This window comes from Alexandromys fortis, unplaced genomic scaffold, assembly GCF_014885135.2.
Source record: "Alexandromys fortis isolate MF-2015 unplaced genomic scaffold, M_Fortis_MF-2015_v1.1 scaffold_95, whole genome shotgun sequence".
Taxonomy (NCBI): Eukaryota; Metazoa; Chordata; class Mammalia; order Rodentia; family Cricetidae; genus Alexandromys; species Alexandromys fortis.
This window is the reverse complement of record NW_026067990.1, coordinates 7,028,711-7,043,599: the sequence shown is the minus strand read 5'-3', so window position 1 is coordinate 7,043,599 and position 14,889 is coordinate 7,028,711. Positions and strand designations below refer to the sequence as shown.

At 40.1% G+C, this 14,889-nt stretch overlaps 1 protein-coding gene across 1 annotated transcript in view; it reads left to right on the top strand.

Moving 5' to 3' along the window:
- The first annotated feature begins 7,052 nt into the window (after positions 1 to 7,052).
- Adgrg4 (adhesion G protein-coupled receptor G4) overlaps positions 7,053 to 14,889 on the top strand; it is a 98,890-nt gene continuing 91,053 nt past the window's right edge. The window contains exon 1 of the mRNA XM_050159669.1: positions 7,053 to 7,608. Within this exon, the coding sequence (XP_050015626.1) occupies positions 7,068 to 7,608 (541 nt within the window). The 5' untranslated portion in view covers positions 7,053 to 7,067. The remainder of the gene's footprint in view (positions 7,609 to 14,889) is intronic.

Here is a 14,889-nt window from a genome sequence, read left to right as displayed (position 1 = left end):
AGAGCATTGCCTGCTCTTCCAAAGGTCCTGAGTTCAATTCTCAGCAACCACATGGTGGCTCACAACCACATGGTGGCTCACAGCCATCTGTAATGAGGCCTGGTGCCCTCTTCTGGCCTGCAGACATACACACAGATAGAATATTGTATACATAATAAATAAATATTAAAAGTTGATTTGATTTGCATTTCCCTGATCGCTAAGGAGGTTGAGCAGGACCTTAAGTGTCTTTTGGCCATTTGAACTTCTTCTGTTGAGAATTCTCTGTTCAGTTCAGTGCCCCATTTTTTTAATTGGGTTAATTAGCATTTTAAAGTCTAGTTTCTTGAGTTCTTTATGTATTTTGGAGATCAGACCTTTGTCTGATACAGGGTTGGTGAAGATCTTCTCCCAGTCAGTGGGTTGTCTTTGTGTCTTAGTGACAGTGTTCTTTGCTTTACAGAAGCTTCTCAGCTTTAGTAGGTCCCATTTATTCAAGCATATTCTTAACCTTACAGAGAACCACTTGGTTCTGTCCCTTGACTTCTGGAATTAAAGGTATGTGTCACCATGCACTATATATACATACCTGAGTCCCATTTCACAAACCATCCAGCCTTGAAAAGCATCTCTGCGACTATATGAATCTACCTTATGTGTTTCCATATTCTGTTGTAGAGAGGTAGCAATATTCCCAACCATTACCGGTCATCTATTGACACATTCAGTAATGCTTCAATAGATAGCCTTGCAAATCTGGATAACTGCTGAGAATAAGGGACCATTGAGTGCTCAGCCCTAAGCAGTGTATCTGTGCCACCTACTTCAAGTCTCAGGACCACTGTGGATGAGAGGCTAGAACTGCTACAGGGGTTAAGCTCCGTCTTCTGGACCTGACATGCCCCATGCAATCATGAACATACCGCAACTGGGATTACCGGCATAAGGCCTCTCCAAACAAGGAAGGAAGAAAGGAGGAGCGTCAGAGTAGGATGGGGACTAGTTGGGATAAAGGGGATTGATGGGAGCGGGGAGGGGTTGAGACAGGATACTGAGGTAGAACGCGGTCTCAGTGCACTATAACAAGTATGAAGTTGTTCAAACTAAGAACTCCCAACACTACCACAATATATGTACTTGCGTCTCTGTAAATCTATACCTGTGTATATGTGTATTCGTCTAGAATAAGCTGAAGAAACTGCAATTGCAAGGTCAAAAGTATATGTACAATTATACACAATAAAAATTGTCAAGACATTCACAAATTGCTTTTCAAAAATGCTTCTTAATTGGCCCTCCTACTAGCAGCATGTAGAAATGACTCATTTCCCCGCAGGCCTGCCAATACTAGGTATTCTCAACTTGTGAAAATTCCAGCAGTCTAGAGCAGAGCATTGTAGCACACACTTATATTCCCATCACAGTAGTGGGTAAGGTTGAGCTATGAGGATCTTGAGTTTGAGGCCATCCAGGGCAGCTTGGCTATATACCAAGACCCTATCTCAGAAGAAAATAGCTTTTAAAAACCAGTCTACTAGAGAGACATAGTACACCATTCTTTCAGAATGTTTAAATATAGTGAAATGATATACTTCTTTATATTGTTAGTCTTCATATTTCTGATTTTGTAAATTGATCATTCCTTTCGTTTGGTAACTGACTTTGTTTAAGTGAATTGAAGAGAGAAGATGCCCTCAGAGACTACCTAACATTATGATGCATTCTTTTTAAAGGGCTAAGTAAACCCTAGAGATTTGTGCTCACCACAAACTGCATTCTTATATGTTGTGTTTGATGTTATTTTACTGAACTGAACAGAAAAACACTGTTAAGCAACAATAACGGATACTTGAACTTCATGGTGGTTATCATCTTGTTTCATATTTATTAACCACATGACTGTAAGATCATATAATCACATAAACTGGGAACAACAGGAGTTCTTGCATGTTGATGTAGTGTGTATGTGTGCACATCCAAGTTGAGAATGTGTGTGTGTGTGTGTGTGTGTGTGTGTGTACATGCAAGCTGAGGATGTGTGGAAGTGTGTATGGACATGAATGTACTTATGAGTCTCTGCTTTAAAGGGTGTTAAGTACAGGAATGGAGAGAGAGGGAGAGCATGATCAGAGATTGTCTGGAGCCGCTCATTTGGCATCATCTCTCAGAAGCAGGAAAGTGGTCACTTCTGTCAGCCTCTGTTAGGTGCTGACATAGCTATCATTGTTTCAGACCAGTGGTCCTAGTACTCCCACCATAAGGTAGTAGATATAGGTTGCAACTGCATTTTGTCATGGGGCTTTTGGGTTATCTTGGACTGTGTGGGGACTGGAAGTAGGTTGATATTGGAAGATCTTCAGATATTTCTGTTTTTTTCTGTTTTTTTTTTTCAGAGGATTCTCTTTTTTTATTTTTCATTGATATTTATTGAGCTCTACATTTTTCTCTGCTCCCCTTCCTGCCTCTTCCCTCCCACCTTCAACCCTCCCCCAAGGTCCCCATGCTCCCAATTTACTCAGGAGATTTTGTCTTTTTCTACTTTCTACTTCCCATGTAGATTAGATCTATGTAAGTCTCTCTTAGTGTCCGCATTGTTGTCTAAGTTCTCTGGGATTGTGGTTTGTAGACTGGTTTTCTTTGCTTTATGTTTAAAAATCACCTATGAGTGAGTACTTGTGATAATTGTCTTTCTGGATCTGTCTGGGTTACCTCACTGAAAATAATGTTTTCTAGCTCCATCAATTTTCCTGCAAAATTCAAGATGTCGTTACTTTTTTTCCTGCTGTGTAGTACTCCATTGTGTAAATGTACCACATTTTTCTTATCTGTTCTTCGATTGAGGAACATTTAGGTTATTTCCAGGTTCTGGTTATGACAAACAAAGCTGCTGTGAACATAGTTGAGCACGTGTCCTTGTGGCACGATTGAGTATCCTGTGGACATACACCTAAAAGTGGTATTACTGGGTCTTGAGGAAGGTTGTTTCTTACTTTTCTGAGAAATCGCCACACTGACATCCAAAGGGGTTGTACCAGCTTGCATTCCCACCAGCAATGCAGGAGTGTTCCCTTTTCCCCACACCCTCTCCAGCATAAGTTGTCATCAGTGTTTTTGCTCTTGGTCATTCTTACAGGTGTAAGATGGAATCTCAGAGTTGTTTTGATTTGCATTTCTCTGATGACTAAGGATGTTGAACATTTACTTAAGTGTCTTTCAGCCATTTTAGATTCCTCTGTTGAGAGTTATCTGTCTAGGTCTGTACTCCATTTTGTGAATTGGATTATTTGTTCTTGAGATGACCAATGTCTTGAGTTCTTTGTGTATTTTGGAGATCAGATCTCTGTCTGATGTGGAGTTAGTAAAGATCTTTTTCCATTCTGTAAGGCCGTCATTTTGTCTTGTTGACCGTGTCCTTTGCTTTTCACAAGTTTTTCAGGTTTAGGAGGTCCCATTTGTAAGAGCTAGCCAATAAGAAACTGGACCTAGCCGAGCCAGGCAGTGTTTGAAAGAATACAGTTTCCGTGTAATTATTTCTGGGTATAAACTAGCCATGTGGGCGGCTGGGTGCCGGGGACGCAGCCCTGCCGCTCCTATAATTCAACACCCATTAATATATTAATTGTTTCTCTCAGTGTCTGTGCTGCTGGGGTTATTTTTAGCAAGTGGTTCCCTGTGCCAATACATTCAAGTGTACTTCCCACTTTCTCTTCTATAAGGTTCAGTGTGGCTGGCTTTATGTTGAGGTCTTTGATCCATTTGGACTCGAGTTTTGTGCATGGAGATAGATATGGGTCTATTTTCATTTTTCTACATGTTGATATCCAGTTATGCCAGGCCCACTTGTTAAATATGCTTTCTTTTTTTCTATTAGATTTTTTTTGCTTCTTTATCAAAGATCAGGTGTTCGAAGTTGTGTGGAACGATATCCGGGTCTTCTATTCGGTACCATTGGTCCTCCTGTCTGTTCTTATGCCAGGACCAGACAGGCTGTTTTCAGAACTGTAGCTTACAGAGTATTTATTAAGGTGGAGCACAAAAGAGGTTAACTAAGGTACCTTAGCTCTTCTGCTTTTCTAGCACATCGGAGCCCAGCTGACAGGAATCCAGTAGAGATGGTGTCAAGGTTCACACTAACACTAACAGCTGTAACTTGAGCAGGATTTGTGATCCATATGAAATCCACAATGAATTGCAGCAAATCTGTGACACTCAAACTTGCTCAGGCTCAATATCTGAACATACAGATGTTTGCAATGATCACTGGCTTCAGGGTTTTTTTGTTTGTTTGTTTTTTGTTTTGTTTTCCCACGAGACAGGGTTTCCTTGTAGCTGAAGTTTAATGGCCTGGTGTTTTGAAATGTCCTCCCTACTTCTATTTTTGTGACTTACTGCTTCAAAGAACTTCTCCATTTCTTTATCCCTAAGGGAAAAGAAATATAATCACTAAATACTTCTTCTTTTTTATTTATTTATTTTTTATTGAAAAAATTTCTGCCTCCTCCCCGCCTCCCATTTCCCTTCCTCTCCCCCACTCCTTTCCCCTCCCCCCACTCCTCTTCCTTTCTCCCCAATCCTTTCCCCTCTCCCCACTCCATTCCCCCTCCCTCTCCAGTCTGAAGAGCAGCCCCGATTCCCTGCCCTGTGGGAAGTCCAAGGTCCTCCCCCCTCCATCCAGGTCCAGGAAGGTGAGCATCCAAACAGGCTAGGCTCCCACAAAGCCAGTTCATTCAGTAGGATCAAAACCCAGTGCCATTGTCCTTGGCTTCTCATCAGCCCTCATTGTCTGCCATGTTCAGAGAGTCCAGTTTTATCCCATGCTTATTCAGTCCCAGTCCAGTTGGCCTTGGTGAGCTCCCAGTAGATCAGCCCCACTGTCTCCGTGGGTGGGTGCACCTCCCCCCGTGATCCTGACATCCTTGCTCATGTTCTCCCTCCTTCTGCTCCTCATTGGGACCTTGGGAGCTCAGTCCAGTGCTCCAGTGTGGGTCTCTGTCTCTATCTCCATCCATCTCCAGGTGAAGGTTCTATGGTGATATGCAAGATATTCATCAGTATGGCTATAGGATAGGGTCATTTCAGGTTCCTAGCTGGGGACATCTCCCTGGACACCTGCGAGCCCCTCTAGAGTCAAGTCTCTTGCCAACCCTAAGATGGCTCCCTTAATTAGGATATATACTTCCCTGCTCCCATATCCACCCTTCCTTTATCCCAACCATCCCATTCCCCCAAGCTCCTCCCATCCTCCCCTTCTCACTTTTTTCTCCCCATTTCTCCTTACCCCCATCTCACCCCACCCCCAAGTTCCCAGTTTTTGCCTGGCAATCTTGTCTACTTCCCGTATCCAGGAGGATGACTATATGTTTTTCTTTGGTTTCACCTTCTTATTTAGCTTCTCTAGGATCACAAATTATAGGCTCAAGGCCATTTATTTATCAGATATTTCTATGTTAGCTATGGTCTCCAAGGTTTCTAGTGGTGACTGTGCTCCCACTCAATAGTGTCTTATGACACAGGGGCATGCCTACTTTCATTTTTGTAGATATTATAAAATTGCTTGTCAAAGTATTGTAGCACAGCTTGAAACAGGTTCAGGGAACATGGTGGAACAGGAGGCAGAAAGAACTCACGAGATGGACGATGGGGAGGAGTGTTGTGGAATGCTCTTTTCTGGATATGGCATGAACTCGCAGGTGCAGCGGTGACAAGACTATACAAGACTTGGCCCATCACCATTCCATCATTGATGGAGGAGGGGGACTTCTCCCTCCCAGAGGGCGCAGTTGTAAGCTGTTAAAAGGTATAGAGTGGAAGTCATGTTCCTCAGTGACATAGCCACTGGTACATTGTCCCCACTCAACCAAATACATCCCACATACTCAGGCATGCAACCCTAATTCAATTTAGTGTGTTCACAAAAAAAAATAGGCATGAAAGTAGGGAAGGAAATACAGAAGAAGGGATTTGGTGAGGGGGGGAAATTGATAAGAAAGGATAATATAAACTTTGATCAAAGAACATTATCTATTATATACAATTGTGTATAATTGTAGAATAAATAAAAAGTCTCAATGAGATGTCTTTCAGTGAAGTTTGAAAGGACTTTGTGAATATCATCTTATCTTCAAATAATCTTTAAAAACCTTGAAGATAGGGATTATTGGTCATAGGCTCTAATGTAATTGATGGCTCCTTGTAGCAACAGATGCATAACACTTTGGCTCTAAATTCCTATTTTTCTGAAGCAAACACTGAGGCTGGGGTAGGTTCAGTTACTTGTTCAAGGTTTAAGAGTGGATGAGCGCCAGAGCCAGGGCTTCCAAGGTGTCTGACTTTCAATAGACATAACTGGTTCCGTGGATGTCTTGAGGTTTTTAAGTCAATGTGGGCCTTAGGAAGGAAATGGGAAGGTGTCCTGTGTAGGGCCATGTCTGCCATTCATTCCTGAGGCCAAGCAGACACCCTAGAGCTTTGGGGCTATCCAGTTTATGCAGCCCTCAAGCCTTTGTCAGGGCCTTCCAGTGAGAAGCAGTCTCAAGAGGCACAAGAAATCAGTCATTTGGCTCAGAAAAAGGCATTGGGGAAGCAAATTGCTGTTGCATCATGAATGTAATAAGGCAGTTAAGTGGGTAGAAATAATTCTCTTTTGATTATATGCATGAGGACTGTGTAGCAAATTTGAAGTCCAGGCTGCCTTTTTTTTTTTTGGCCTTTTTCTCCAACTAGCCACACTTCTATATGTCCAAACTGTCCAGCTGGTGTGTGCTTGGGGAAATCTTAATCTAACTTTTCATATTAGCCCAGGTAAAATAGAATCAGGGAGAAACTCTTCTGCCAAAAGAATCACACATCACTGTCAAATAGAGATGATTTTTGTATATCTACTATTTCCTTATTTGCATCAAGATGGACTCATAATTATATTGTACAATTTGACTATACTGCCAAAGATGATAGGAAAAAAATTAACTGAAATTTCATTTGTTTTCTCTTTTCTTTTTCTCCAAATTTGCACAGATTCACTTTCCCTGAAAGGAAAAAGGCTGGATTTTTACGGAGAAGGCGAGACATATGTCAGTCTGGCCAACACCATGCCTGGACTCAGCCGTCTCACAGCATGCATTGATCTGATATCCATGACCGACAGCTCCCATCACTGGATGGCTTTCTCTTATATTACTAATAATACTCTCCTGGGAAGAAAAGATATAGCCCTTGGACTTGCAGGAGACCAGCAGCAGCTGATACTATACAACTTTGGCAAGACCTTTTACATCAGCTATCATCTGACTCCATTTCATTGGCATACCATGTGCTTGACATGGGATGGAGTGAAGGGCAGATTAGAGCTCTTCCGGAACAAAGAAAGGATACTGGCAATAATGGACCAGCCACACAGCCTGCCTTCTGATGGGACTTTGTTCTTAGGGCACTTTCCTGGGAATGGAGAGAGCCCGATTAAAACTGTGGTACCTCGCTTTACCGGTAGCTTGTATTACTTTCAGCTCTGGGACCGCATCCTGGAAAATGAGGAGTTTATGACATGCTTATATGGAAACGTAGTTACTTGGGAAGATGACGTTTGGCTCATGCACAAGATAAGTCCAACTGCTGATAGGAGACTGCGCTGCTGTGAGTAACGTACACCTTTTTTTCCTCAGCAAGGGTAGAATTGGCGCATCCCTGCTCTGTTCACAAATAAGGCTGAAATTATCCATTCCTAGATCAAGGCTCTGTCTTCCTCCAAGGCACCCAAGGCTCTCACAATTTTGTCACCTGCTTTTTGATGTAGAGAAAACACTGTTTTCTTTTCCCTTTTATTTTTAATATAACTTCAAACTCATAGAGAATATATGTGAACAAAAAATCTATAGATTATTTACCTATGCATCAGTGGTTAACCCTTTTTTGTCCACCTGCTTTATCATTCTTCTCATTTTCATCTCTTTCTTGCTGTGCATTTGCCCATCTGTCTGTCTGTCAGTCAGTCTCTGTCTGTCTCTGTCTCTCTGTCTCTCTGTCTTTGTGTCTGTCTGTCTGTCTGTCTCTCTCTCTCTCTCTCTCTCTCACACACACCCCATATCACATTCCTCATTTGTTTTGGGGTCAAGAGAGTAAGAAGAAGGCATGATTCTTACTTACTCCCATTTGTCTCAGTGTATGTACCCTAAGGATTAGAAATTGTGTTAATTGTATCACAGTGAAGAAAATAAATTTTAACATGAATACAACATTAACATCTAATTGCTAGCTGATCTTAAAATTTAGTCAACTATTCTAATAATTTCCTTTGTAATTTTTGTTTGGCCTAAGATCTGTTTTACAACCATGCATTGCATCTAGTTACCAAGTCTCTTTACATCTTCAGTTCTTTCCTTTGGTTTTGTAACCTAGACATTCCTAGTATATAGCCCACTTGTTTCATGGACCATCCCTTAGTTTGGATTTTTCTGTTGTTTTTGGTAGCTAAATTCTGGCTGTGTCTTTTTGGTAGGAATACTGCAAAAGTAATGCTGTGTTCTCTCAGTAGAAACATGGGGCCAAATTGTCCCCATATTCATGATGATAAATTTGATCACTTGGTTTTGATGTCTGTCAGAGTTTGTCACTGGAAATGTGGTATCCTTTGCAATTAATTTCTTGGGAGATGTTTGGAGACAATGTAAACATCCTCCTATCAAACTGTTTTTTGTTTGTTGTTTCAAGACAGAGTTTCTCTGTGTAACAGTCCTGGATGTCCTGGAACTCGTTCTGTAGACCAGGCTGGCCACAACCTGGCAGAGATCCGCCTGCCTCTGCCTTCCAAGTTCTGGGTTAAAGGTGTGTGCCATCACTGTCCAGCTTCTCATAGTCTATTACTCTATTTTAAGAAAGACATCTTCCTTTTTCCAAACTAATTAATTAATTCATATTTATTTGTGTAGACATGAACTTATGCATTCTAATTTACTCATTAGTTTTCCAGTTGTTACTATCGCTTATTTTGATATGACAGTTGTTATATATTTGGCCAATGGGAACTCTTCAACCTGGCTCCCCTGTCCTTTTGATACATTCCATCATTCTTTCCATATTCTCTGGCTTTCTGGTAAAAGAGGAATACTGCAGGCTCATTTCATACCTTTTTCTGTCAGCCTAAGAGTCAGCCATTTTGCCAAGGATACCTGGTTCCTTTTTGTAAATACATATATGTACATATGTATATCTAGTATTAATTATATTATATATTATAATTCATAAATATGATAACATACACACACATAAATATTTTACTTTTCTTGGTATAATGATGTTAACCAAAGCCTTCTTGGAATTATATATGTATATTTATCCTTCTCTCTGGTTTTGAGATGGCAATATAGAGTTACTTTTCTCTATACAATGGCATTTTCCTTTCAACTTCTATCATGATCAACAGTAGCATCCCTGAAGTACATGTGTTCAGTGACAATAGGATTTTTCAGAAATGCATGTGTTCTGTTCTTTTGACTTTGGCAACAAGTTAGGCAAAGAATAGGGCCTAGGTCTAGACCCAGGAATGTTCACATAGGGTTTGGGGGATATGCTTTCTGCGTGCAGAATGGGTTGAAGGCACCAACACATTGCACTGGGTTTCTGTTGCTTTGGGACCAGTATGGAAGAAAAACTATTCTTTATGATTTTAGGTGAAGACACTGGTTTTGTTGTTGGTTTCCCTCCTTTTTGAGGTCTTCCAAATAAAGGAGACTGGTTCTAGTTGGCTCTAATTACAAAACTGAGTTAGAGATTAAGAAATCAAGCCTGAATGGCTTATTCAACATATAATGAAACTTTACTTTTGCCCTAAGAAACCAGAAGGCTAGCCCTTATAAATGCACAAGCTTTAGAGCAGCCTTTGAAAACACAAGGAAGAGTTCTCGCGCTCCCCCAACCAAACAACCAAGTCTAACTAAAATTAAGGTGCTGCAAACCCTCATTTATTTTTCTCTCGTGCACACCTTTTTCTTTTATTTTTAAAAGAAAACAAACTATCTTTTTTCATTTTACATACTAATCCCAGTTCCCACTCTCTCTCCTCCTCTCATTCCCTCCACCTTCCCCCATCCCACCTCCCACCCACTATCCAGCAACTGATGGAGACAGGGCCAGAGACCTGCAGCAGAGCACTGGGCTGAGCTCCCAAAGTCCAGTCAAAGAGTCAGAGGAGTGAGAGTATGAGCAAAGAGGTCAAGACCATGATGGGGACACCCACTGAAACAGTTGACCTGAGCTATGGGAGCTCACCAACTCTGGCCAGACAGGGAAGGAACCAGTATAGGACCAAACTAGACCTTCTGAATGTGGGTGACAGTTGTATGGCTGGGCAGATTGAGGGGCCACTGACAGTGGCACCAAGGATTTGTCCCTATTGCTTGTACTGGCTTTTTGGGAACCCATTCTCTTTGGATGTATACCCTGATCAGCCTAGATATAGTAGGGAGGGTCTTAGACCTTCCCCAAAGCAATAGGTCTTGTACACTTTTTAAGGTACAAATATACAATCCATTGTCATGGGCTGAGTCCTTCTGAATATAATACATAATAACCCAAAATACCAAACAGGAAAAACATTACGTAAAATGACAATTAAGCAAAAGAACAGATATTCTCTCTCCTATTCAGGTTTCTCCAAGTGTTCTTTCAAAACCTTTGAACAGGAGTTCCTAAACTGAGGGACAGAGTAGCCTAGACCTGAGTTGAAAAGGCCCTTGAAATTGTCTAAAGCAGCCACGTAGATTTTTTTTCCCCTGAAGACAGAGGCTCCAGTTTCCGGTATATTCTGGAAATATTAGTTCCTGCCTTTTACCAAGTTCTTGCCAAGGTCTGGGCATTTTAAAGATTAAGAAAAGAGAGGTGATAAGCATTCTCTAAGGTTACCAGTCAAGGAAGTTGTGCTGCTGGCATTTAAGCAGAGATGTTACAAAATCCATGTTCCTTTCACTCCTACACCATGCAGAACAGTCTAAGCCAGGGCGTCTCTGCCTTCCTAATGCTAAAACTCCTTAATACAGTTCCTAAGGTTGGGGTGAGCCCCAACCATAAAATTATTGTTGTTACTTCATAACTGTAATTTTGCTGCTGTTATGAATCGCAGTGGAAATATCTGACATGGAGGATATCCAATATGAAACCCCTGTGAAAGGGTCATTGAACGCTCAAAGGAGTCATGACCCACAGTTGAGAAGCACTTGACTAAGGAGAATCTGCGACTCCACATGCTTCTAGGGTCAGAGGTGCTTTCTTTGCAGGGAATTTCTGCTGCTGATAGTCTACCTGCAGGAATTAGGCAAGCAGCTTGAGTCACTGCCATCCTCACCACTAACGGAAGGGTAATAGCATAAAATTTGTCTCATTTCTGTCTCTGTCATAGGACAGCTAGGAACATGGTGGATAAGTATGAGTGATTACAGCATGCCTAGCTTCAGCTTCTAATACATTTGTATTTATGCTCTATAGAAGGATTATGACCCTTAAAGATCAATTTTAATGAGCACATTACTAGGTTACAAATCTCAATAAATCTGTTTACACATAAAAAATATATATACATAGACATTTTTATTCATGAGAACCAGGTTTTGGGGGAACATGTAACAAAAAACCATGACCCCTGTCTAGGTTTAATGACCATGTATTCACGACAGCTGGAGCTAACTCAGAAATATTTAAACAGCAAGGTGATAAGTAGTAACCGTAAAGGTGCTGGTCATTATGAATTTATTTCTGGGAAGATTAAAGTTTCTTTATTTTTAAAAATTTCATACATGGTTGTGAATTAAATAATTTTAACAATACAAAAATGTGCAAAGCAAAACTTCCCCTTCAGTTTTTTCATAGAGGTATCTATTCTTAAAATATTTTTTTATGTTGTATATAAGTACATATGCACATATGCATGTATATTTATGGTATGTACAATTTAATAAATAAAACATACATACTTAACTACATATTGTCCTACAAGTTGATTCAACAGTAGTATTATCATGGACATAAAAGTACATTTAAATCTATTTTTGGAGTTCTCCATATTTCATAGTATATATGTAACTTAATTTATTTAGCTGACCTATGATTGATGAATATTTAAATTGCTTCACCGTTTCAGCCACAAATAATGCCACAACAAATTTCCTCATGTGAGTATGCATCTTGTTCTTTGGCTTGAAATGTTGTATAATTTTTTTCCTAAGAATACTATTTTTCAGAAAAAGTAAATGAGCTTTTATAATTTTATTGAGCAGCATTTAGCCAGTTATTTTTATCAATGTTCACTAAAATTAATATACCTCTCCAGGTAAAATTAATAGATACATACAGTAAAAAGATAATACATTAAGGTATAAATAAAATCTCCTTTCACTGCAATCCCTTACCCCAAGTGACTCTCCTCAAAAGTAAGAGTTGTTAAGTACTTCTGCAGAAAGGAACTTTGGTTTAAACATGAATAGTTTGCTGCTTCACTGTTGCGTTCCTTACTCTACTGTATTTTTTTCTTAACCAGTATGGATTGGTGATATTTCAATTTCAGAAAATGTAGAACTCCCCGATTATTTGGAGGTATAGGCTATAGAATGATATAGTAGAGTGAGGGTACCCTATACTTTAGTCCGTAAGGTCAAGCCATTTAAAGGACTTTTTATTTCCAGTTTTGCCCAAGACAAAAGCCTCCATGATTTTAAAGTAGTTGGTGGTGACAAAAATCCTTGAAGCAACCATTTAGCACCAATACAAACTTCAGTTCTTCTCTTGTTTTCCGTTCAGAAACATGGCACAACAAAGGGTTTGTTCTAATGTCTGAATGAATGCATGAAGACAACGAGTCTTCCAAATACACAGAAATAAAATTCCGCTTGGTTATGTAGCAGAGACCCTCTTATTGAAAAGAACGAAATGCTATGAATTGAGTCCATCTTGGGAAATCTACAGTCTATTAAAGCATAGCAGACCTCCATCTGTGGAGGCATTGATTTGTTGAGCTTTATTAATTGATAGAATGTTCCAGCTGCCTTGGATTACTTTATGAAATATGCAGAGATGGATTGTATTGTCGGTGTACTTTCTAAAGGCCTTTGTTTGCCCCGCTATTAATCCTTCTATCCAATTATCGGTTCTCATCCGGACAATTCGGTGGTGATGGGCTCTCCAGGTAACAGGCAACTTGGCCTTGCCCTTGTGCATCAATTCTTTCTGCTAGCCTCGTTTTTCATCAGGGAAGGATAAGCATGGACAGTTGTAGTTCACTTCGACCTCCCTTATTGGTATTCTCTGGCACAGGGTGACATTCTGTAGATTCAGAGATGGGGTTTGTAGCTGGTCTCTCTCTTACAAGATTCATTTTCTACTTCCTTACTGGAGAACTGAAATCAGGCACCATTTTGGCAAAGCACTTTTTTTATTATTATTCAAAGATACTCATTTTGGATTTTCATATCCCCTTGGGCAATTCTGTTTGTGGCAGTTTCTGGTCACCATTAGTTCTCACAAATTTAATCAACACATTGAATTATATTTACAGAAGTTGTGATTGAAAGAAAAGCCAGATGCAGTATGTGAGCTAGAACAACACACGGATTTAATATGAGTTGATATATCCAAATCACAACCAGAATTTGGTATCTTGCTAAATGTTCTACTTAATATTCTGTTGGCAGGTACATCTGCCACCAAATGTCTCATAAATATTCAGCTACTCTATACCTCTGATCTCCAGCTCCAAATGACTACACTAACACAATTTAATGTAGAGTGAAAGAGCAAATGGCAATTAAGCCCATAGGCCCCTGTGCTTTTGCATGGATTATCTCCACTTTAGCATACAGACAGGGAGACTCATGTATGTCATTTCCGAAGTGATCATTTGCTCATAAACAAAAACAGAATGAGGGTGGCAAAATAGGTTGGATCCCATGGATTTTGAGATCCCTGCAGTACAAATGGATATTTGTATTTGATATTTAATATTGCTTTACTGTCTGGGCAATAGGAGATTTTATAGTTGTTGGATTCATTTAAATTTGAAAAATGTGTTTCTATTATGTGTATGCTGTTTTACCTGAATGCATTTCCACGTACCATGTGGGAGCCTAGTGCCCACAGAGAGCAGAAGAGGGCACTGGATCCTCTGGAACTGGAGTTACAGATGGTTGTGAGCCATCATGTGTCTGCTGGGAAATGAGCCTGGGTCCTCTGGAAGAGCATCCAGTGCTCTCAACCACGGAGAAATCTTCCCAACCCCCACCACATGCTTTGTTTTTAACCAAAAGTTTTAATAAAATAACTGTAGATTCCAGCGCAGTTGGAGCTTCCTTCTATACCTCACATAGTTTACCTCAATGGCAACATTATGTAAGACTTTAGTATAGGAAAAAGGATCCTAACTTTGCTATAATGCACCATCGTTTTCAGATTTCTCTAGTTATACTGGTACACGTTTTTGTGTGTATATTAAATTCCGTTTGATTCTATCATGTGTGATTATTGGCGTATCCACCACCAGAGTCAGTTCTGAGTACTTTTTACACCATAGACCTCCCTCACGCTGAACTCTCTCCCCGTACCCAGCTCACATAGTTTCCTCCAGGCCCTGCCCCTTAATGATGATGATGAGATCTTCTGTTTCTAAAACTTTGTCATCTGAAAAATATAAAAATATGTGGCTTCGGAAGCCCTCTTCTGGCCTCGGAGGGTACAGACATAATCCCCAGACACAGAAATAAATTAATAAATAATAAAATTGAAAAAAAATATATGAATGCAATTCTGCAGCCTGTGGCCTTTAGAGTGTGACTTTCTGTTGCTCAGCCTGATGCTTTGGAGAGCAACTAGTTATTGTGTATCCACAATTTGTTCCCTTTTTGAAATCTTTTTAAAAATTTATTTATTTATTAAAAA